Genomic DNA, 25,757 nt, shown 5'->3' on the forward strand with positions numbered 1-25,757 from the left:
ATTAGAATATAATGCTTTTTCAATATATTAGACACCAAATTATATAGTGCAATCATTAAGTTCAGGATGAGTTAGAGATGAGAGACACCAGGATTAGGCCATCCATCACATCACCCTGTTTTACTGTCTTTGTAGTGCTTCTAACGTGCTGAAATCTTGTTCACTTATCTGTTTATATATTTACCATCTGTATCCCTACTAAAACATCAGCTCAGCTTCTTGAGGGCACTAGGACCTTGCCTCTCGTATTCATAGGTTGGCCCCCGCACATAGCACAGTGCTTGGCATATCGTCCATGTTCAATAAATATCTCTTGGTTGGATTAATTAATCAGAGAAGGTTATACAGAGTAGCTGGGATTAGAGCTCAGCCATAAAGGTGATGAATAATCAGAGAGAATGGGAAAGGACATTCCAGACACAAAGATTATGAATTAAGGCAATACAGTGGAAATGAGCTTTGAAAGAATGGGGTCAGCAAGGCTATGGGCTCCAAGTGAAATTATACATTACCCTCATAACACCTGCTTCAGTTTGTAAACTGGGGGCATTCACCTCTTCATCTATTTACTGTGGGTTTCCTTCCAGTAAAGTGGGACCTCCAGAAGGGCAAGTACCAAGTGTAACTCACTTCCCACGCTGTCTGCAGCGCAGTGCTTGGTACATAGTAAGCATTTAATAAATGTTTGTGAAAGGAAGGCAGGAAAGGAGGGAAGATAGAGCAGTGGGTAGGTAGGTGAATAAATGGGTGGAAAGGTTGGCAATATGTTGAACCATATGAAATTACTAAGTTTTATCAATCAGTAGTCATCAATTATCATCTGTTGCTTATGTTTCAGTTGGTAATTTCATCTTGCAGAGGCTATTCTTATCCAATGCCTAAATGTGGTAGGCTGTCAAATATCTTTTATTTGCCTGTTTTGTGTTTACTAGAAGCTGAACAGGTTTTTGATGAAGGCATCTTATTGTTGAAAGGGTAGCAAACCGTTTGACAAGAAGATGGAAAAGTAATGAAAAATTATTAATAAAACTATCATCCCAATAGTATTTGAGCTCCATGGTCTGGAATTTCACAATCTATCTACTGTTTCAGAGCATTCATTGTGTGTGCTTGCATTTAATTATTCCCAACATTAAAAAAAATATGTGAGCCGCTATGCACATACATCCAATTAAGTAGATGTCTGAATGTGGATTTTAATAACCTTGAAAATTTATTCAGTTAGACAAGAAGCCCAAGTGCTTCTCATATGTTTTATGCCTTCTTGTAACAGTGCAGGAGAGGAACTGAGCAGAATGTTCTAACCCCAATTTCGTGATTAAAAAATAAAGAAATAGATCAAGTTAACTTGCAGGCTGAGCTCGGGCTAAACCAAGACCTGGTCTTAGCTATCCCTCACTGGGTAGTATGTCTGGCTGCCCGAGAAAACCTCTGGATAATTCTTTCCACAAAAATTCCCCACCACCACCACCATGATTACAAATAGTTTGCACATTCAGGATGGAAGGGTTTGGGGGGGACCCTGGCTCTTAACGATTAACCACAATCAGGTGTTTGTACAAAGACTCACAACAGTCAGGTTCCTATCCTAACACAACTACCTGACTACTACAGGATCTGGGCAAATAATTTCCCCTTTCTAGGTCTAACTTACACTCTGTATAGTCAAAGATTAGACCAGATGACCCTGACATTCCCTTCCAGCTTCCAGGTTGAGTGGTCAGTTAATGTCTGGGTCCTCAACTGGTTTAGGGAAGAAGGCATAATATTCAGGGAAAGAAGGGACTGGGATCTGAATATGGTTCATGCAAGGAGTTCAAGGTCAAGAACCTATTCATCTGACCATCCACCTACACCCATCGGTCCATCCAAGGAGCAGATATTGTCATGACAGTGACGGGAAATTCAACACAGCATAAGATTCTTACAAGAAAATAACCTCCATCTAGGGAAAGGCTTTATGGAAGAAGAAGTGAAATGAGCATTTCGTCTGAATTTGGGGGGTTATAATAACACTGCCCCACCACTGGTATCAGACAAAGCTGATTTTGTATTCTGCATCTGCCGCTTAATAGCTGGGTAGCCTTAGGGAATTTATTTAACCTCTCTATGCCTCAATTCTCCATCTGTAAAACGAGTATATCAATAATGCCACCATCATTGGATGTTTGTGATATTGTAGTTTCAGTACATTGTAAGCATTCAATTAATGTTAGCTGCTATTATTATTGCTGTAGCATTAATTGCTAATCTGATTGATGAATCCCTTCCTGCTGTTTCGTAGATTATCAAGCTGGAGAAGAATGGCATCGGCTACCACTACATCCTTGCAAATCTGGTGAGTACAGTATACTCAGGCTCTCAGCTTATATGTCTTTGCACATTTGGGCCCTAGCTTGCTTCTGTGATCCCCGGATGATGGGAACTGCATGATTGGAGAGGGCAATTCAGAGCTGCAATACTAAGTTTACCTTTTCCCCTCCACATCCACACACTATTGGTAAACCTCTAACCTTCCTTGGAAGAGACAGTCATCACAATTGCAGATTTAATGAGCTCTGCCCCTTGACAATAAGGACAAAACCACCACATCTTTGAATGATACAAGATGCTTCCACCCCACTGTTTTTGATCCTTTATTTTGACACCAGTGACAGTTTTACTGTTTATAAATAAACATTAAAATCACAATTATACTACTATTGACAAATCTTTAACTGGAAGCAGTTTTCCAACATGAATGATATTATGTCAATTTCATTTTTTTATTCCCTTTTCTAGGTGGTATAGATTAAGCCTGTCTTTTTAAGAAATGTTTTCATTTTAATATATTTGAAGTTCTTTTTATTGGGCACAATTATTTTCAATGTTATGAAGATTTGATTCATCAAATAATTTTTATTCATACTAAATTTTACTTAATAACAACATGCCATTATGAGTTTTCTTTTGTGGCCATGATTTCTGGCAATTCTATTCTTCCTAGGTCATGTTTTGACCATACACCTTTTTTCTTTATTATGAAGTTTGATTCTTCTGGAATTTTATCCAAAACCAAACATAATTTCATTTTGCTTTTAGTCCCATTTTTTATTTTATTTTTTTAAATGTTTTTTTTTAATTATTTTTGAGACAGAGAGAGACAGAGCATAAGCAGGGGAGGGTCAGAGAGAGAGGGAGACACAGAATCCGAAGCAGGCTCCAGGCTCCGAGCTGCCAGCACAGAGCCTGACACGGGGCTCGAACTCACGAACTGTGAGATCATGACCTGAGCTGAAGTCAGCCGCTTAACCGACTGAGGCACCCAGGTGCCCTGGTCCCATTTTTGAAAGAGCTTTAAGAAGATGTAATTCATATACCATACTATGTGTCCATATAAAGTATATAATTCATTGCTTTTTAGTATATTCACAGAATTATAGATCTAACTTTAAAACTTTTCACCCAAATCTAAATTTAAAACTTTTTCATCACGGGCACCTGGGTGGCTCAGTCGGTTGAACATCCAACTTCGGCTCAGGTCACGATCTCACGGTCTGTGAGTTCGAGCCCCACATCAGGCTCTGTGCTGACAGCTTGGAGCCTGGAGCCTGTTTCAGATTCTGTGTTTCCCTCTCTCTCTGACCCTCCCCCGTTCATGCTCTGTCTCTGTCTCAAAAAAATAAATAAATGTTAAAAAAAAAAAAAACAAAACTTTTTCATCATCCCAAAAAAGAAACCCTATACCAATTAGCACTTGCTCCCCATTGCCCTCCAAATCTCCCAGCCCTAGCCAACTAGCAATCTACTTTTTAAGTATTTGCATATTCTGGACATTGCATAGAAATGGAATCATACAGTATTTGGTCTTTTGTGACATGCTTCTTTCACTTAGCATAATGACTTCAAAGTTCATCCATATTGTAGCACATATAATACTTCACTCCTGTTCATTGCCGAATAATATTCTGTTATGTGGATATATTGCATTTTGTTTATCCATTCATTTTTTGCTAAACATTTGGATGTTTTTCACTTTTTAACTATTATGAATAATGCCACAGCTTTGTGAATTATGAATTTGAATTATGAATAAGGCACAAGTTTTTCCCTTGAGCGTATACCTAGGAGTGGAATTGCTGGGTTATATAGTAACTCTGTTTAACATCTTGAGAAACTCCAAAAATTATTTTCCAAAGTGGATATATTTCCCATCAAGTCAATAAGTTTTTATACTGATTAAAATATTTTAATCAATAACACGTTTTGCCATGTGACAGTATAAGCAATTATCTGTTTTTCCCAATGTAGTTTTTTTCTACAAAGTTCGCTTATTATCCCGGCTTGTCTTTGTAATTTTCTGTTTCTATTAAGATGTGATTTTTAACTTTTTATCTATAACAAAGTGTATCATGTTAGTTTTAGGCACATTATTTTGTATCATTTCTGTGAGTACTATTAATTATTAATGGCACAAAAGATTGCTATTTTCTAGTTATTTCTGGAACAAAGGTCATTAGTAGAACAATGGCAAAGGGTCTGGCTGTAGGTAAAGGGCAAAATTGCAGAATCTAAAAATGGTGCCACAGTATCCTGCCTGAGCCTTCAGTTCTGCTATTCTTTTTTGTTTGTTTGTTTGTTTGTTTGTTTGTTTGTTTTAAAAATGTCTACTTATTTATTTTTGAGAGAGAGTGCAGGTGGGGTAGGGGCAGAAAGAGAAAGAGAGAGAGAATTTTAAGCAGGCTCTGCACTGTCAGCACAGAGCCTGATGCAGGGCTCAAAGTCATGAACCATGAAATCATGACCTGAGCTGAAATCAAGAGCCAGACAATTAACCAACTGATCCACCCAGGTGCCCCTTTTATTCTTCCTGACCTGATCTCCATTTTCAAACAGGTCCCTGCCTAAACCTTCTTTCCCTTCAAAACTCCCTTGCCTTGGCTGCTCCAATATTTCAGACACAGGACTGGAAATAAGAAGGGCTTATTGAAATAGGTTAATTTAGACCCAGACATTAATAGCTAAATATGCTACTTTTCTCAGAGGTATTTGCATTTTAAATGGGGGTGGGCTGTCTAGAGACTTTTAAGGAACCAAGAGTCTCACCCTAAAAAAGATATTTCCAAGGATGGAATTTCTGACTTTGTAATGAAGCAAACCCTTGACATCCCTCGAATCGCAGATCCTTAGGGCTAGAAGGGACTTTGGAAGTCTTTGCCATCTAAAGCTCATTTGCTCGGAGAGAAACAGAACCAGCAAGGTGGCATGGCCAGGGGCACACAGCAGGCCAGGAATATAGCTAGGCCTACCACCAAGGTTAGCCAGCAGCATCCAAAGCCTTATTCACTACTCCAGGATGCCTCTCAGTACACAAGGTGCAGGCACCCTGCTGCTTGAGAATACACAGAACAGTGGTGCGGGCATGCATAATCACCTCTCTGGGGTAAGATAGAAATTACATATCAGTGGCCTCAGAGCCACCGAAAGACCCCAGATAATTAAGTTGCCAGCCTCCATCTGTTGCCAAGTGACCCCTTGGTCACAGCATCACCAAGTCAGCCCCTTGGGTTTCTGTATCCTTCTGATCTGGATTCTTCTTCTTCTGACCTAATGAGCTCTCAGATCCTTACAACTGCCAGCTAATAGGATGCAAATTGCATATACCATCCAAATACAAAAGACTTACATGTTCCAATAGATTAGTTGATAATTAGGCTTCAAATTACTAATTAATTCAGTTCGAAACATAGGCGAGTATGTGGTGTGTGTTTTTCTTCCTCCTTCAGAGAAATAACGCAATTTATAAGATGATAATTTTTAGAAATTCTGCCACATAATTAGCCTGCTGCTGCATGGAACTGACCCCCTCCTTCAGAGTGTTTGTGATTAGGGTGTAATTATAGAGTTAGAAACCAAGGACGCTTTTGAAAGGTTTAACAAAAGGAGGGAGCTACACTTTTATTTCACAGCTCTCTCTGCACAAGAGAAATGGAATGCATGGGCTTTAAAGCAGCCAACATCATTTTTCTAACAGATCACTTTGGAGGGATTCAAATAGCCAGCTTTGGGGGGCTGCTGGAAGAGAGGAAGGAAGGAGACTGTGGTTAGAGAGGAGAGCTTTATGTACACAGAGTTAAAAAAAAAATAGCATGAACCTTCCACCCCCCAACCCCCACTTTTTGTCCAGACACCACCATTAGCTGGCTCTGTGATCTTGGGTAACTCTCCAGCCATCAGTTTCCTGACCCGTCAGATGGGAATGATAGTTCCTGATCTGCACGCTATAGTGTCATTGGAGAGATCAAAGATGATGCTGAATGTCACCATGTTTTGGAAAGTTGAACATGTTCTACATAGGTGGGAGATTCTTACCACATATACTAAATCTGCCCAACTGTATGTCACTTATGGTGTGTATGTCTGTGTGTGTGTGTGTATACACACACACACAGACATACACACACATATATGCTTATGTATTCATATTTTATATATGATAGGATAGATGTGTATTTATATTTCTAGAGCAGTGGTATGTCCATAAAGTGTACTTGAACCTTGCAGAAATTGGAGAGCTATGCCATTATTTCTTAAAGAAGCACCTAGGCCCTGGAGCCCTCCAAAGAGCCAGGCTATCCAGTCTGGCTGTCTGTCTTCCTCCAAACCCCAGTACTGACTCCGTGTTCATTCGCTGCTCTGACACTGTGGTCAAAGCAGACATCTACCTGTCAGGGCCCTCCTGAGTTACAACTTTTGCCTTTGTGACACATCAGCAACAAATCTTAGACCAAACTAGCATTTCTCAAAACAGAGGGCCTGTGGACTCCTGCAGTGCATCTGCAGAGCCAGTTTGGGAAACATTGAGCAAATACATAAATGTTTCGGTATCACTGGAATTGTAAAAATGAGTACTCACAACATGGGACAAATTGCAAAATTATTAATATTGATGATTAGAGTTTCATTGAAACAAAACAGTACATTTTAAAATGCTTATAGAGAACTAGCAGGCCTCTGAGAATTTACGAAGGGTCCAGCAGACTCCAGTTTGAGAAACATTGAAGGTGTTGATTCTCTTTCAATATGGACCATATGGTACCTCCTGGGGGGTTAATAACAGTAACAGCAATTCCTCCCATTTTCAACCTGTTATGGTTTATGTGAAATTTTCTTATGAATCACACTGCTGGCTCTTGAATGTCATAATACTCCTGTAGAGTAAGCAAGGTAGAATTTATCATCCACATTTTACAGATGTGGGAACTGAGGCTCAGATATATTATGTGACTGAGCTGCAGAGGAGGAAGGCAGGCACCTGGTCCATGGAGTCTGTCTGGCTCTCAGGAATCTGACAAAAACCTAGTAAGATGGGAATAAGAATAGGACAACCAGGCTAGCCTGATGCCAACCCACTGGGAGCCACTGACCCAGAATTCCTAAAACCCCTGATGAATACACTGGCAATAACTACTATAATCCATTGAATCGCTGCACTCCAGGCGCTGTGAGAAATACTTACATGTGTTATCGACTAAACCCTTACCATGGTCTTGATAATATTATCCCCATTTTCAGATGAAGAATCTGAGGTTCAGAAAGAGCAGGGAATTTTCAAAAGTCACAAAGTTTATAAAGTGATGGAGCTGGGCTTCCCCTCCAGGACCAAAGAGCTCTGACGTACATGTGCTTAGTACCGTGCAGTGTGGCTGCTGAGGGTGGGAAATGAAAGGAAGGAGCAAAGGTGGTGCTGGTGGTTCTTGACAAGAGGGCTTGAGTTTAAATCTTGCCTACAATAGACCTGGAAGTCAAACTCAGGCTTTCAAGCTCCTATTGGCTACCTTGTTAATTATACACTGATGGAATTTCATTTTAATTATAATTTCTAGTCCATAAGGAAGCTGAGGGAGAGACAGTGAGGTCAGGTCATCCCAGGTCTTAGTGGGATATTTGAGGATTAGCACAGCCAACCATTCCCTCCATGTGATTGCATATTAACTCCTGTAAAGTGTTACAGGAGTTTGGAAGGTTTGGTCCATGGGGCGGTTAACCCAAGCTCCCAGCTCTGTGCTGCTATCAGTCCTGAGAAGGAAGTGTTCTTTAGTCTCCTTGTTCTCCTATGCTGAGAAATCTGACTACGCTTTCTAGACAGCCAACCTTAATGCACTTTCTTTGGTATCTCTCTTCCTGCTGTCTCAGTGCCCCACCTGGTCACATTTGGTTTCCACAGCCTCTGTTTAGGCAGGTGGTACAGTGGTTGGGAAGGGTGATTTGAGGTCAAACAGTTCTACTTTTAAGTTCTGGCTTTATATTTATTAGCTGTGTAACATTAGCCAAGTTACCTAACCTTTCTGAACTTTCATTGTCTCATCTGTAAAAGAGGGAATAGTGTGATATTATCTACCTCCTTATTGGTATTATGACAATCAAGCAAGACAATATGTTATAAAGTGTGTATAGCAATATATAGCCCAAATATGCACCCAGTAAGTATTTGTAATTACCACTATAATCATCATCATCACCATCATCATCAGTGTATACAAAAAGACATTTAATATCTGGGGACCATGGGCTATCTTTGAAGGGCCTCAACCCTCTCCCAGACTAAATCTCATCCACAACTATCTCACAGCTATATAAGGTCTTCCTCCCTGCTTATCTTTAAGCTCCTAGAAGAAAAAGTATGTCTACCTCGTTCACTGATGAATTCCCAGTGCCTGGCAAAGTGAGCTGCATATAACAGCTGTTCTTTAAAAATTGACCAAATGAATGAATGAGTGAAATGAAATACTGTTCAGGAAATAAACAATGTTTGTACCCACACATCACATGCATTACAGGCAAAATCCTTGAATGCAAAATGCTAAAAGAAGCAGAGAAGGAAATCTGAACATAGTTATGACTATGCAAATGAGTAGCTAAAGATGGGCCTAGGAGGGCTTTTAATCCACTTCCCATAAAGGGCCAGAATCTCCTCTGAAGCCCATCCATCTGGTTCCTGATTGAATAACACCCAGGGATGGGGAACTCACTGCCCCGAGGCAGCTCTTTCTCTTTGCAAAGGGCTCTGAAGTTTCTAAAGTCTTCCTTGAAGGGAGCCCAGTCTGCCCTATGCTACCCTCTCAGCACTTCTGGCACCACCTGGTCTCTTGGCAGCCTTGCAGAACATGTCTACTGCCCTTCCGTAGAAGCCTGTAGAAGGCTGTAGAAGCAGCCTTCATGTGCTTGGGAGCCTACCCTGCTTGATCTTTGTGTTTGCTCCTCCAGCTTGGACACCTCTCTGTTCCCTCAGCACCTTCTTACAGTACATGCTTCTGAAAGACGTCCAACTGATCATCGAATGTGGACAGAGCATGTCCTCGAGCCTAGCACTGTGCTGGGCTCATATGAGAAGCTGCTCATACAAGAGGAATCATGCAGCTTGACTTTTGTCCTGGAAGGAACAAGGCCTTGTCTTCCACCTCGATTGGCACATGTAATGAAAGTTCTAAAGAATGCGAGAGAAAAATCACAATGTGGGATAGTAATGCAAGCCCCATAAATGGCCACCTGAGCTGCCAGAGCATGGCAGTCAGAGGCTAGAGAGGCTTCTGCAGGCTGCGGGGTATCAGGGAAGGATGACAGTGGATCTGTGTAGCCAGTGGTCCTGTGAAGAACATGCCTTTGCCCTGGTTTGAAGAGTCCAAGAGAGCTAGGACTGAAGGGTCCCTAGGAGCTCATCTCAGCCAGCCCTTCATTTTACAAATGGCACTTTAGGCCCAGAGAAGGGAAGTGACCTGCTTGAGGTCACAGAGAAGTTAAAAAACAGAGCTGGACTGGGATTTGGAGGAATCATTTGCTCTGTTCTTTATGCTTTATTCACCCCACTGTGGTCTTTTAGTTTCCACAGTGTGTGTGCGTGTGTGTGTGGTGTGTAAGAGAAAGAAACATGGAGACCAAGAAAGAGACTCAGAAGCATTCTTTCCTGCCCCCCTGCATCCCTGTCAGAGTCTCTCTTCACTGATGGGACCTTCTGCACCTTCCCCATTTCCCTTCCCTACAGGCTTCACTCCCTCCCGCTGCCTACACCTCACTCTCTTGTAACAGTGAGAACACACGGGTACTTCATGATCATCACGGCTGACATTGCAGAGGCCTCTGATCCCAGATCCCAAAGGATCCTCATTTGCCATGTGGTCCAAGCATTCCATCAGGCAAGGCCTAGTCTGTTACTCTTCACACTCATACCTCATGGTCTAGAATAATCCACTCTAGAGACCATTGAGAGTTTCTGTGTCCCTCCAAGAAAGGTGGATTGTATTCCCACTTTATGAGTCAGAAAAAAGAGGTTCAAGTTGCCAAAGGAACTTTTCCAAAGTTATGTGGCTAATGCTGGAATTTGACCTCAGATCTCTCTAATTCTAAAGATTAGGTGTTCTAATCTCTTCCCAAATCAGGAAAACCTTTGCAACTCTTAGGCCTGGTACTATGATTGAGCAAAACTGAGAAATAAACTCCTTTCCCCCTGAAACTGGGTTTGAATTTTGGCTCACCCACTTACTAGCTGTGTGATCTTGAGCAAGTCCCTTCACCTCTCTATACCTCAGTTTCCTCATCTGTAGGTGAGAATATGAATACATACCTCACAAGATAAGGATAAAATGAGCTACTTTGTGTCAAGTTTTAGAACCGTGAGTGTAGCAGAAGCCTGGGGTCTCATCCCAACTCTGCCACTGATCCATTATCACTTGCAAAATATCTTTGTTTTTGAGGGTCTCAATTTGTTGAAGATTTGATACAGTGTTTTCAAAAGGAATAATTGCCAAGAGGACCTTTGCAGGTGTGTAAATTATGGTGCTAACTTCCCTGCCTCTCTCTGCTGTCCAGAGATATGAAAACAAAATTCCCAAGCCACGTGGGCTCCCTTCAGCATAAGGGGGACACTGCTTCGTTAATCTCAAGCACTCAGTGTTTGCAGCCTTTGCTCTTACAAACACCTTGGCTGATTTGAAACAGCCCTTTCCATGCTGAGTTAACAGACTATTCCAGATACGCAAGACAGCGTTGGCAACTGCTCTTTCAGAGCATGCCCCCACTAGCCTAGAAGCAGAAGGGACAGACGTCTCAAAACCAATTATGGCAGGAGGTTGGGGTAATGTGTAACTAGAAGGGTTCAGTCCTTACTTCTTACTTGTACCTCTTTTTAAGACAGAAAAGCAGAGAATATAATGGAAGGAACATGGAGCCCCATGAGCTAGGGGGCTAGGTGAGTACTTACTATGTGCCAGGCATCATTCTAAGAATTTAACATATGTTATGACATAGATATTGTAACGATCCATATTTTTGCAGTGAAGGATCCCGAGGCACAGAAAGGTGGAATAGCTTGCCTGAAGTCGCAAAGCTAGGAGGTAAAAGAACTGAGATTCCAATCCAGGCTGATGTGTGACATATGTTCCCTTTGATTCACTGCCCTTTGTGGCTCTGAATCTGAACCTCGGAACATGCATATCTTCTCCTTAGAGGGTTATTCCCTGCACTTTTCACCTAACCAAAGCCTCCTCTTTCAGGCTTCATTGCTTCCACGGAGAAGCCTTCCCTGAGCTCCAAGGTCAGGTTTTGGTTCATATATTTTGCTCTACAATTACTTGGGTAATATTGGCCTTTCTTATGAAACCTTAAGTAATCTGAAAGCAAGGATCACACCTGTGATTTTCTGCTGCACCCCTTTGTCCAGTATGTGCTTTTCAGTATCAAGTACTAACAGATGAAGGAGAACATGAATGAGCAACTAGAATATTCCTTTCCCCATTCCCAGATTTCAAATTTCTCGTATGTTTGGCCTTTCATTCATTTTTCACCAAGAATTCAATAGATACCTACTGTATTGAGACCTCATAAGTGCTTAAGATGGCATTTTGTCAAAAAGTGGGATTTCTGCAGTCTTTGCCTAATCGTCCCTGGACAGAAAGGCTGTGATCAATATAAAAGGAAGATGTTGGTTTAAAGCCCGCCAAGAATTCCGGGCCTCACACAAGCTGAATTTTGTATGGACCTTTGGCCCTTGTTCTAAAGTGGCCCTGGCCAGCTGTCACCTCTGACCTCTGACTGCAGCCAGCTAGAACACAGGTAACATAACGGGATGTTCTGGCATTCTAACCAGTACCAGGTCTGAGGATACACGGCTTCATCCATACATCAGCAGCCCAGCCTGGGGGCCCCTGACCTTCTGCCACAAAGTGGCAGCATTTTATCCTAAACCCCTGGACTGAGAGAAGTTGGTCTGTGAGGCCTTGACTTTGACAATGCTTTGCCAACAATGGACACCTGCCTGGGAAATAGGTCTATTTGTGCATTGGCAGATATCTGAACGTACGGGTACCTGCCTCCCTGGTTTCAAATGCACTTGGATCAGTTAACACTAGTGGGTTTATTTTTTTTCCAATACAGACAGTATTTTAGCTAATTTGAACACAGTACAATGTCTTATTGACATCGCAGGAAGCAGATATGCGTGCATGTTACCAGGGATTATGTATGGTGAAGACACATTAAAGTTTTGGTTCGTTAAAGTGACTGAAATAGGAAAATGTGACGGCCTTATGCAGAGACATGGTGATTTGAGGACACAACTGAGTCCTCAGCTCAGGAATATTCTATGACTTCACATATATCCATATTCATGTGCACACACCTATGTGATCACAGAATTATAGATCAAAGCTGGAAGAGCCCTTAAGAGAAAAATCAACTTACTCCCTTAGGAGAAATCAACTGGCTCAGAAGTTTCCAAACTTTTTAGTTAAAAGCTCTATTTTCAAATGAAATCTTGGGAAGAACCCCAGCATGTAAAACAGATAAAAAAACAGAGCTGCTTTGGTGGTAGAGGGAAGGTGGAGATCTAGGACCCCATTCTTCTGCCTTCCCCCCCACCCCCCCCAACCCCCCCCCCCCACCCGCCAGGCCAAGAGGCCTGCAACCTGGGAACACAATTTGAATGACCATGGGTCTAGACAATGCCCTTCTACTGCAGATCAATAAACTACTGCTGGGAGAGGTTGAGACCATTGCCCAAGGGCAAGCAACTCCTGAGGTTCAAAGACAGAATTTCTGTGGTTGTCCCTAAAACTGCCTTCCTGACAATTCTTATTTATGACCTAGTTCAGAATACATATGTATACTACATGGAAAAAGTCCATGAAAAGCCCTCTTTGGTCCAAAGGACAAAAGCTGAGATTCATATAAGAATCATGAAAATGGTGAACAAAGATATTTGCTCTCTCTTCCTGGATTCCTCAGTGTGAATTAGGCAGTCCTCATGCTCCAGGAGCTTGCTGCGGATAGAGTAAGGACCAAGGCCCCTGCCTCCTGGGAGCCCCACAGTCTCTTAGTGCAGGTCAGAAGGAAGACCGCAGTCTCAGACAGAGAGACAGGACAGGCCTCAGACAGAAACAAAGAGACGTGGTTCACATTCCAAATAGCAGTGCATATTAAAGGAGCTGGAGGCACATGTCTTGGTCTCCTGGAAACCTGCTAATTCCTTCCTAGTGTAAAGATACAGGCCATTCCAGGTGCTTCCTTGCAGGACAGGAGGTGAATGAGTCAGAGTGACAGTACTAGTGGTTAGGAGGCCGAATGTACAGTGCTTGGAAAACAAACTCGAGTCTTGTCACTTGCTGTGACTGTGGTCTCCGCCCCTCACTAGCTGTGCTATATTGGGCAGATACTACTCTGTTCATTTAAGCCTGTTTCCTGACTTGCAAGATGGGAATGATAATAGTACTTGCTTCACAAGGTTGTTGTGAGGATTAAATGAGATAATACAAATAAAGCCCTTAGCACGCTGCCCCCTACGTGGTAGGCTGGATACATCCTAGACACTATGGCAGTTGTCATTGTATCTTAGCCGAAGTCTGCCTGCCCCGACTTCTGCCTATTCGTAGGTGCCGGCTTGCTTTCCAGAGTCTCAGAGAACAAATCCCCCACCTTGTCCCCGTGACAGCCCTTCTGGGATTTCAGTACATCCTCCACTTACCCTCTCAGTTTTCCATTATTTCTCAGGTTGATTATCCCCACTTTTCAGGCATTTCTAACGTAACAAGACTTTTCAAACTGCACTTGCCTGTAACCATCCTCTCTCTGGAGCTGTCATCTAAGAATCTATCTGACAAGTGGGGGAAACTTGGCATGTTCAACTCGTGCCCTTCTGAGTATAAACTAAAAGTTCTTCAATTTATTCCCATGTTACCTCTTCTAGATCTCAAGGGGGGTGCGACGAGGCAGCCCTCTTCCCGGTGTCCAGGCTTGTTTAATAAACCTTCTTGCTGGCCCCCTTAACAACGCTGGATGCCCCCTCTTCTTTCTGACGGGTGTGGCGTCCACACAAGCTGGATGATGAAGGCTGAACAGCTTGGCATGACCCCTTGAAAGAATCCCAGAGGAAAAGGAAATCTGGTTTTGAAGATACCGCTTTTGATCCTCCGCCAGTAGCGGTCCCATACACCTGCCTCCTGTTCTCTCAGGAATCTTGCCTGGCCCACTGCCTGGTTTTGAAGCAGTTCTAACAACACCTAACTTCTTTTGAGGCTGTGATAATGATGATGGTGAATGTGGTGATGATAACAGCTAACGTTCATTAAGCACTTACTATGTGCCAGACACAGTTCTAAGTGCTTCAATGTATTCTTTTAAATCTTACAACAATTCCACGCTGTAGGTGCCATTATAGCTACATTTTGAAGACCAGAGAACTGAGCCTCAGAGAGGTTAAATAACCAGTAAGCCGCATAATCGGTTCTTTTGTTTCCAGCCACACGTGATAATTAATAGTCATAATGATAGCCCAGAGCCTCTTCATGATCCTTAAACCATTTTCTAAATCTTCACAGCTACATGAAAGCATATCCAATGTAGTTATAGCGTTAAACATCTCTTTAGGATATCATAATTATTTGAAATACCTTTTCCTTCTAATCCTTTGAAAATTATAATTGACATAAGATAGAAGGAATGCCTGAGTTAACTACCTTAGTTAATTGAGCACTTCTACTCCCAGTCTATTCGAACAGCTGGTCATTATTGTATTGCTCCTACAGTGACATAAAAGGAGTCAGATCCCAACCCCAGCTAATCCCCTAGCCAACCATACAGCCTTAGGCCACTCATGCCCCTGCCCCCCCCCCACCCCGACCTCACTTTCCCCATCTGTACAATGACGGGTTAAGTCTCATCTCTGACATCTTTGCTTCAGGCATCAGGAAACTGTGGTCTATGGGTCAGATCCAGCTGTCCCCTCATTTTTTTTTTTTTTTTTTTTGGCTCATGAGCTAAGAATGGTTTTTACATTTTTAAATTATTGGAAAAAAATGAAAAGAATGATATTTCATGACTTGTGAAAATTATATGAAATTCAAATTACAATGTCCATAAATACATTTTGTTGGGACACAGCCATGCTCATTCATTTACTATTGTCTATGGCTGCTTTCATGCTATAATGGCACAGTTGAATAATTACAGCAGAAACCATATGGCCTGCAAAGACAAAAATATTCACAATCTGGCCCTTTACAGAAAATATTTGCCGACCCCTGGTCTGGATGTAGGGTAGGTGGGCACTAATAGACTTTAGGTAAATCAGAGGCTTGGGAAACATCTAACCAACCTTCAGAGGTTGGTGTCAAGGACAGAAAACTAGAGTGTTCTCCCACAGATATTCCTTTAAGATAGAAAGCTGTCCTAGAAGGCCTGTCTTTGGCAGGGTCAGTCACTTATTCAGGGCTATTCACTGTGTCATCCACACTGTCTGAGGTCCTTTGCCCCTCTTTGGGACATTCTCTAAACACCATCCTAAAGCCAAGCTCATGTGTTCCTTCACCAGCAAGAAAATGCAACGTACTGATAAAGAAGACAGATTTTATGGGTGGACCATGGATTGAATTGTTGCTTGCTGTGTGATCTCAGGGGAGTTTCTAGAAGTCTCTGAACCACAGCTCTTCAACATAAATTGGGATGGATACTCAACTCATTTATGCAAATAAGCATCTGGTGCCTCCTGTGCATGTTCACCTCTCAGGGTTGTTTGAGGGATAAAATAAAATTATCTATATAAAGCATTTAACAGAATGCCTGGCTCAGGATAAGAACTTGGGAAATGTTTAAAATAAATCTAGGGGTGCCTGTTGACTAATTATTTCATTTTTCATTTTTAAATGACAGTAATCTTATTCTCAGAACGTTGTTGAGATGAAGTTATATAATTCAAATGAAATGGAACTTTGGCCATTATTGCTATTTTTATTATTCTTATGAGCAATGCTTCCGAAGCTGTGTTTCAGTAGAGCATTTAATAGGGCCAGCATTCTTTTTTCCAGACCAGGAGATAACAAATTAAGCAGGGCTCCCTTCACACATCATAACAAAGATTCAATAAATGCAACAATTTATCTTCCCTGTTCTGCCACTGCCACCCCCTCCCCACTTTCCAGGGACTAACAGAGGACTTCTAAGCATCAAGGCACATCAGAACTATCTGAAGAGCTATATTTTTAATAGGATAAATAGGAACCACATTCACATAGTAAAAAAAAAAAAAAAAAAAAAAAAAAAAATATATATATATATATATATATATATATATATATATATAGAGAGAGAGAGAGAGAGAGAGAGAGGTTTATTTTATATATAATGTATATACACATATATATACATATATATATAGACAGGTTTATTTTATATATATGTATATACACACATATATATATATACATATATATGTGTATACACACACACACATACATATATTACAGCAGGGTATAAAATAAAAAGCAAATGCTTGCTTTCTCCAATCTCAAACTTTTTTTTTTTTTCAAACTTCTTAAAAATAACTATCTTAAACCTTTTCTGTGTTCAGTGATTCTGACGGTCTCCTCTACATTTCTACATACTAGGTCTAGGTCTCTTTCTCTTGCTTGATCAGTTTTAATTCCAGCCCTGAGTCTCCATTAGAAAGATGATGATGAACCATCTCCTACGAATCCCTACATCCAGGCCTCAGTGTTTGTTGGTTGTGCTATCATTTGGCAGTCTTCTTGATTTTTAATCTGCCAGCATTAGAGCTTTATAAAAATGCAGGTGTCCATTGCTTACCAGGGCCACTGAATGACAACTCTTAGGAATGACTATTTTGCAAGAGCTCTCTAAGATATTCTGATGCATCCCTCAAGTTAAAGACCTCTCTCCCAACAGCCTGTAGTACATCAGCCAGGTGATCTGCACTTGAACCAAGATAGTAGGCAGAGCATCCGTCTCATGTTACTCTTTCGTCAGTCACATGTGGGACAGTGTGAAGGGCCAGAGAAGTGCAGATACGGCACACAGGAGCAAAGTAACATAATGGCTCCAAGAGCTCACTGGTCACAAAGCCGTATTTTAGATGAGAAACAGAGTCACTCTATAAAGAGCAGCAGCTGATACAGCTCAGCGCGGACAGCAGAAGGAGTCTGGGTTCAGGATACCTGGGTTCTCATACCATATAACTGGAAGCATTTTGTACATTTATTTCATTTTTATCCCTGAGTCACAGTGTACACATCAATAGACTCAGTACTTGGGGGAATGTTCTAAAATAGGAAAAAATGGCTCAGAATAGTAATAATTAAACTTCATAGTTTAAATCTTTAATAAAATATCATTAGCAATGTTGCATCCTTACACATGTTGTATAATTAGTAGCACAGATAAAGCAGATAAAGAAAAATATTCTAAATATCAGATGTTACTCCTCCATGGTCTTTTTTATTTTAATAAAATGACAAGGAAAATTAGAAAATGATTAATTAAACCTTGTTTAATGAGCATGCTCCAGGGAATAGAAAGAGTGAGTTGAACTTTGCAGTTAACTGGTGGGCAGACAGTTAACATGTTTATTTCCCCTTCTCAGTCAAGAACACTTATGTAGGGGCACCTGGGTGGCTCAGTCCATTAAGTGTCCAACTTTGGCCCAGGTCATGATCTCATGGTTTGTGAGTTTGAGCTCCACATCAGGCTCTGCACTGATAACGAGGAGCCTGCTTGGCATTCTCTCTGTCTTTCTCACTCTTCCTTTCCCCCATCTCACTCTCTCTCTCTCTCCAAATAAGTAAACTTAAAAAAAAAAAAAAAAACACCATCTATACTGGCAGAGTCTATTTACTTGCATTATAGAGAAATCAAACCTAGTCCCTATAAGAGACTTATTTCTCTGTGATGAAGGACAATGTAGGGATTCCATATTACCATTCCAGCATGAAATCTTACAGAGGGAAAATGCCAGCTATTAGATGAATGTGCATTGACCACAAGTTATTCCCTTAGTTGTTTTTACCTAACGTCACAGATAGGAATTTGTTTTATGATCCTTTGTGCATTCCTTCCCAGGGGAGCACAAAGAGTTCCGTTAGAGGATCCCATCAGTTTGATTAGACGTAACCGAGGTTTGGCTCTAGTAGGTAACCTTGCAGTCAGAAATTGTGGTGATGAAATTGAGTGACATTTATGTTTGAATAAACTCTGCCATTTCCTGTGGCCCCCATTATGTTCAAGATGAGGGCAGTGAGTATAAAATGCCTGGGGGCTGGTTACAGATTTTCAAGTGACAGAATAGGACTGCGGGAGATAATTTCCATTTCAGTCTCTTGATGGTTAGTTTATGAACAAGATGTTCTTTTTAAAGTTCTCTAAAAATTAAGAGAAATTTCTCAACTGTGCATTAGCTTTTAACCAGTGTGGGATTTCTCTTAGGTGGTATAATGTCTTCAAAAACATATTCTGATTCCATCTGTACTAACAACTTGCTAGAAACATTGTGCAAATCAGTAGGCCTCTGTGGAAGTCTATCAACTGTGGCTATGGGAAAAGTCAACCTGAGCTGCTCTTTTCAACCAATTAAAACCATCCACTGGCATTTTCGGCCAGCTTATCATATTTCTCCTGTCTAATTAGCATTCTTGCTTGAGCACGTCTCTGGGTTTTATTCATTCACACAGCAAATATGTACTTAGCACCTACTGTGTACCAGGCATTGCTCTAGATGCTAGGCTCTAGGACACATCAATGAAAAAAACAGAAAAGTTCCCTGTGCTCATGGAGGTGATATTCCAATGGGAGGAGGAAGACAAGGGACCACAAGAACAAAAGAGATGGTCTCAGATAGTTATAAACACTCCTGAGGTAACTCAACAGGGCACTGAGAAGGAAATGACGGGACTGGGTGGTAGAGTGATTTATTGGTTTCTTCTAGAAGCAGGACTTAAGACAAAGATTCAATTATAAGTGGTTTATTTGGGTGCCAATTAGGGAATCTGAAAAGGCAGGTAGGCACAGGATAGCAGCCAATAAAAGTACACAATCCCTTAAGGGACCTCTAGACATTGGTGTAGAATGTACCTCAGGATTACATCCCCCCCCCCACCCCCACCAAGGGGACAGGATCCTGGAGTACTTACCAACTAACTCTCCATCTTTCATTGGTTGAGTGCTGCTCTCGGTGTGTTTATTCCCCAACACATCTGGCTTAACCTGCACAGGGGTGAAGTAATAGATATTTGCAGTTAGTATAGAAAGTCAAATATCAGTATATTAAGGGGGAGTGGAATTGAGCAGGGTACTTCTGACAGTGTCTACCACAGAGTAGGAATTGGATCTTTAGATAAGGGGCCAGGAGGGGTGCCTGGGTGGCTCAGTTGGTTAGGCAACCAACTTTGGCTTAGATCGTGATCTCGAAGTTTGTGTGACTGAGCCCCACGTCAGGCTCTGTGCTGACAGCCCAGAGCCTGGACCCTGCTTCAGATTCTGTGTCTCCCCCTCTCTCTTCCCCTTCCCTGCTCATGCTCTGTGTCTCTCTGTCTCTCAATAATAAATAAACGTTAAAAAAAAATTTTAGATAAGGGGCCAGGAAAGACCTCTCTGAAGACACTGCATGGTGACTAAGATCCTAAAGACGGAAAGGAGCCAGCCAGAGAAAGCACACTTTGAGGCAGAGAATACCTAGGACAAAGGCTCTGAGTGGAACTGATCTTGGGTTATTTATAAAATACAGATAATAAACATTAGAACTTGAGAGGCACTTGAAAGGAGGGGGAGTATCTTTGAGTAATGAAGTTGTTTATGTCCAGAGGTTTTAAATAAGGAACTAGACTGGGGCATCTGGGTGGCTCAGTCATTTAAGAGTCTTTTTAAAATTTATTTTAAATTTTTTTTAGATCTTTATTCATTTTTGAAAGACAGAGACAGAGCACAAGCAGGAGTGGGGCAGAGAGAGGGGGGTACACAGAATCTGAAGCAGGCTTCAGGTTCTGAGCTGTCAGCACAGGCCTGATGCGGGGCTCGAACCCACGAACCATGAGACCATGACCTGAGCCAAAGTCAGACGCTTAACCGACTGAGCCACCCAGGCGCCCCAAGAGTCTGACTGTTGATTTTGGCTCAGGTCATGATCTCATGATTCATGAGATCGAGCCCCACGTCAGGCTCTGAGCTGAAAGCATGAGGATCCTGCTTGGGATTCTCTCTCTCCCTCTCTTGCTGCCCCTCCTCTGCTCATGCTCTCTCAAAAATAAATAAACTTTAAATCAATAAGTAAATCAATAAGAAACTAAATCAAGTCAATGAGAAATTAAGAGACATGGACAGTACCGGGGTGCCTGGGTGGCTCAGTCGGTTAAGCTCCGACTTCAGCTCAGGCCATGATCTCACGGTTTGTGAGTTCGAGCCCCCCGTCGGGCTCTGTGCGGACAGCTCAGAGCCTGGAGCCTGCTTCAGATTCTGTCTCCTTCTCTCTCTGCCCCTCCCCCACTCTCACTCTGTCTCTCTCTCAAAAATAAACATTAAAAAAAGAATTTAAAAAAGAGAGATGTGGACGATATCATATGAGTTTATTGTATATATCATGCTACACATTTACTTGTTTGTTTATGGTCTTTCTCACTAGAATATAAGCTTCATAAGAGAACGTATTTTATTCACTGTTGGAATAGTGCCCTAGAGGTTCTCAAAAATGTTTGTTGACAGATGAGTGAGTTAAGCCCCTCAAGAGACCTTAGTCCTTGTCCACGCTCTGCCACTGATGCACCTGATGACTTTGTGATCAATTCTCCTCCTTTGTCTCAGTTTCTTAAAGTGGCAAATAGACACCTAATTTCTACCTTATTAAGTCATAAAGTGAAGCAAGGCCATAGATATGAAAGCACTGTGCTCTATGTACAAATACAAGGCTTCCTTTTTAAGGTGAAGGCCTCCTGAACTTGAATGAACTTCACCAAATCGGGAGGAAAGATTTATTCCTGGTAAAGGATCCTTTGTGGATGTTAGTCTGTGGTACAGGAAAGGGCACAGAGTGAGGGATGGTCAGAATCCAGATCAGAATCCAGCCCCTTCTGCAGACTTGCTAGTGACCTTGGAGCCCACAGGAGTTTGCTCCTGATGGACGTCAGATTCTTCTTCTCTCAAAAGGGTTGAGGAATGCAGGTGGTAGAGGAGACAGTTGCCTCCTTATGTTTCTATCTTGTTCCATATTTGTAGCATCATGACAATCCCACCATGACTTATTGATCACTCAGTCTGCCCCACACACTTGACGTGCATCACCACATGGCTTTTTCTCCCTAACTTCTAACCTTCATTATTCAGACAAGAAAACGTCAAGCAACTTAGTCCGAGTCAGTTGAACTAATGGCTCTGAATAGCAGAGCCAGCACTTCAGCCCAGGCATGGCTGGCTTCTGAGCAAGTGCCCTTAGCTGTACTAACAAGGCACAAACTTAGTGATAACCTTCGGAAGGGGAGGAGGCACCAAGGTCTCTCCATTCAGCCGGTTTCATCTTATGGAGCAGGATGGAAAACCTGTGATCCTATAACATGATTAAATTGACTTATCTAGGCATCACGTTCTGATTTCTTTCCCCTCCTCCCTGAACAGGGTTTCATGGACATTGACTTAAACAAATTCAAGGAGAGTGGAGCAAATGTAACAGGTTTCCAGTTGGTTAACTACACAGACACCATCCCAGCCAAAATCATGCAGCAGTGGAAGAACAGCGATGCTCGCGACCACACCCGGGTGGACTGGAAGAGACCTAAGGTGAGAGAATGGGCAGCAGGCAGCAAAGGACCAACCTGGTCCCTTTGTGTGCCCCAGATTTCTGGGCACTATTAACCTTTAGGAAAGGAAAGACTTTCTAAGAAGAATAAGCTAAGGAAAATATATAAAGAATGAGGATGTGCTGCAAAGGTTTGACAATACAGAATGACCAATGGTTTAAACAAGATAAATGTTTTGTTTTTCTCTCATATAAACAAAATTCAGAAGTCAGCAATACAGGGCTTATATAACAGCCCCGCTTTTGTCAAACACTCAAGCTTCTTCTGTCTTCTTGTTCTGCTACCTTCAGCAAATGGCTGCTACCTTATAGCCCAAAATGGCTGCTGAAGCTCCAACCATTAACTCAATACTCTAACCAGCAGGATAGCAAAAAGAAAAATAAAAAGCACAATTGCTTTTTTAAAAAAAAAAAAAACCCTTTCAGAAGTCACACAAATCACCCACTCACATGCTACTAACCACATCTTAGAAACCTAGCCCCAAACTGCTACAGAGAAGCTGAAAAATGGTGTCTCTATTCTGGGCAGGACCACTATGTGGCACAGCTCCAGGGGGGATGTGGTTTTCACTCATTTCTTTGTGAATGGAAGCTTCTTCAATTGTGCAGGAAGCTAGCCCTTTATCTGGTCAGCCACGTACCCAGCTAAAAAATAAGGAAATCTAATAAACAATATCCAGAACATCTCTGCCTCAGAACATCAGCTCCCAGTTATGCAGACCGTCTCCTTCTCATGTCCCAGGCATGAAGCTCTAAATCCTACAGCCAAAATCTATTTTATTTGCTATTTGATAGTGGTTTTGAATAAAGACAGCAGGTAATTTTTCTTTCCCCTGTCAGACTCAATATCTTGGCAGTGTCCATGTGGAACACTGTGTTGAGGATTCTGAGGCTAAATTTGTTTATCTGGAGCAAACAGTGAATCTTTGACAACTTTCTCTTGCCACTCGGTCAATTTCTTTTTGCAAATGGCAAGTCATTTAGCTGAGATGCTTCTCATCCTGCTCTTACTGAAACTGATTTAGCAGCTCAAACATGAAGACTTACTTCCCATACGATTTCACTCATATGTGGAACTTAAGAAATAAGACAATGAGCAAAGGGGGAAAAAAAGAGAGAGAAAGAGAAACCAACAAGAAGATTCTTAACTGTAGAGAACTGATGGTTACCAGACGGGAGGTGGGTAGGGGTGGGGGAAATAGGTGACGGGGATTAAGGAGTGCACTTGTCATGATGAGCACTGGGTACTGTATGGAAGTGTTGAATCACTATATTGTACACCTGAGACTAATATTACACTCTGTTAACTGGAATTTAAATAAAAACTTTAAAAAATGAAGACTCCTTTCAATATGAGCTGAAGCAAACAAAATCACTTGTGCTTTAAAGCAATGAACAAAGCACATACCAGTTAATTAATATGTGAATACCCCACCCAACTTGCAAAAGACTGGAGATTATAAAAATAATCAAATGTAGGGGCACCTGGGTGGCTCAGTCGGTTAAGCTCTGACTTCAGCTCAGGTCATGATCTCGCGGTGCACAAGTTTGAGCCCTGTGTTGGGCTCATGTGCTGACAGCTCAGAGCCTGGAGCCTGCTTCAGATTCTGCGTCTCCCTCTCTCTCTCTCTGCCCCTCCCCTGCTCATGCTCTCTCTTTGTCAAAAATAAATGGGAAAAAAAAACATTAAAAATAAATAAATGAAAATAATCAAATGTAATATATATATATATATTTTTTTTTTTTTAAGTGAGAGAATCAAAGTTAAAAACTGGAAAAATACACATTCATTCTACAACTCTCTATTGTGAACTTAAAATATACCACAGAACAAGGTAGGCATTGAGGACAAACTAATGAACAAGACAGGCATGAGTTCCAAAGCCAGAAAATATTGTCCTGGATCGTTATCCTTCTTTGTTTTATCAGTATCTAAGCCCCTTTTTAAAGAGAAAAAGAGAGCTATCATGAATAAGCACAAGGGGAAAGGATACAGAATGTAAACCTGCCACTTTGAGGCACATGTGGAAATAATTAAGAGCTTACCCTTCTTGGATTTTTTTTTCTTTTGCTGCCACAGGGGATAGTGGAGTAAATAGTTCCTCTTGGCTCCCAACTGGTGACTGTAACAGAGAAAACCAAATTTTCTATGGGCTGTATCAGAGCTATAGATGTGATGCATTTAATCTATGCCTTCTTTTTCCAGTTGAACCAACATTTTAACATTGCAAGACTGCACACAAAAGTCTAGAATTCCAGCTTCCCTTTGAAAGTCACAACTGGCAAGGGAACTCACAGTTCAGGAGGGCAACGTTGGCTAGTGATGTGGAGCGACAGCCCCCATCCCAGGCACAGGCTTTTCCTGGGTCACCCCTGCCTGCCCCCACTCCCATAGCCCCCACTGAAAGCATTCTCATCACCAGGAAGCACGTTCCCAGACAGAACTCCCACCTGCCTCCCTGCCAGCTCTTTCTGACACCTAACTATCTCCATTCCTCCCACCAGTACACCTCTGCGCTCACCTACGACGGGGTGAAGGTGATGGCTGAGGCTTTTCAGAGCCTGCGGAGGCAGAGAATCGATATATCCCGCCGGGGGAATGCTGGGGACTGCCTGGCTAACCCAGCGGTGCCCTGGGGCCAGGGGATCGACATCCAAAGAGCTCTGCAGCAGGTGAGGCCGGCCCAGCTGTGGCTGCCCCTTCTTATGGGAGCCCCCTAGGGGATTGCGGCATCAATTTCAGGTGGGATGCAGCCATTTAAAAGAAAGGGTGGAGCATGCCTGAGGTTTGGACAATGACTGCATTGTGTTTGTGGCTCTTGGCATACGTGGAAGCTCATGTAGAATGTGTTTGTTTTTTTTTAAACAAAAAATTGTATGGAACTCCTGATAGCGTAAAAGCTGTATTTTCTGCTTAGGGATTATGCTGTAGTTGGAAAGAGGACTTGAAATACGTAGGGGTGAAACAGAACCGTTTGAGCCGTCTCTTGGAGACTTTCCCCACCTGCCCTAGTTTTCTGTATGTCTTCGTTACCTATGCTCTCCACGCACATTTCACGAGGGGATCCTGACAATGCTTCTTGGTACTTTCTAATCCCATTTTCTTACTTCTCAGCATTACAATCATCAATTTTGTTTGCACTGAAGAACAGTTAAAGAACAGGAATAGAAAATGGCCATGCCCACTCTCATCAATTGGCTATGCAAAGGATTCTTAGGTTGAATCTAGATTCCACAGGGAAGAGCATAAATATTCCATCAGTGATATGTCTGCTGTGCAAGCAGGATGAAACAGTGATACCTATGGGCTGTGTATTGAACAGTCTTGGTTTAGAAGCTTCTGGGAGCTTGCCCTCAGCTTGATCACCCTCAGAGCAACTAGAAATCTCTTGAAGCCTCTAGAAGTCTCTAGAAACACCTCAAGTCCAGGCTGTGATTCTTGAGCTTCTGATGGATAGGCTGTACCATCTGATGCCTCCTAATAGAGAGGCTGCGTTTCCAGAGGGGAGTGGGCAAAGAGGGCAGTGCCAACTGAAAGGAATGTCCAAGTTTCGGGCACAGTGGCAAACCAGCAACAGCAAAATATTTCAGTGCTGATGCTACTCATGACCTACCCTCTGCCCCATCGAATGGAGTTGCCTGGATAAGACAAGTTTTACTT

General features: G+C 42.0%; 1 protein-coding gene across 3 annotated transcripts in view; it reads left to right on the forward strand.

Annotated features, from left to right (window-relative positions):
- The window catches only part of GRIA1 (glutamate ionotropic receptor AMPA type subunit 1), a 306,881-nt gene that overhangs the window by 166,720 nt on the left and 114,404 nt on the right, over positions 1-25,757 (forward strand). For all 3 annotated transcript variants that reach the window (XM_058720887.1, XM_058720886.1, XM_058720895.1), the window contains 3 exons: positions 2,285-2,338; positions 21,916-22,077; positions 24,602-24,769. In XM_058720887.1, coding sequence (XP_058576870.1) covers positions 2,285-2,338; positions 21,916-22,077; positions 24,602-24,769 — 384 coding nt within the window. The remainder of the gene's footprint in view (positions 1-2,284; positions 2,339-21,915; positions 22,078-24,601; positions 24,770-25,757) is intronic.

This window comes from Neofelis nebulosa, chromosome 1 (genome assembly GCF_028018385.1).
Source record: "Neofelis nebulosa isolate mNeoNeb1 chromosome 1, mNeoNeb1.pri, whole genome shotgun sequence".
NCBI lineage: Eukaryota > Metazoa > Chordata > Mammalia > Carnivora > Felidae > Neofelis > Neofelis nebulosa.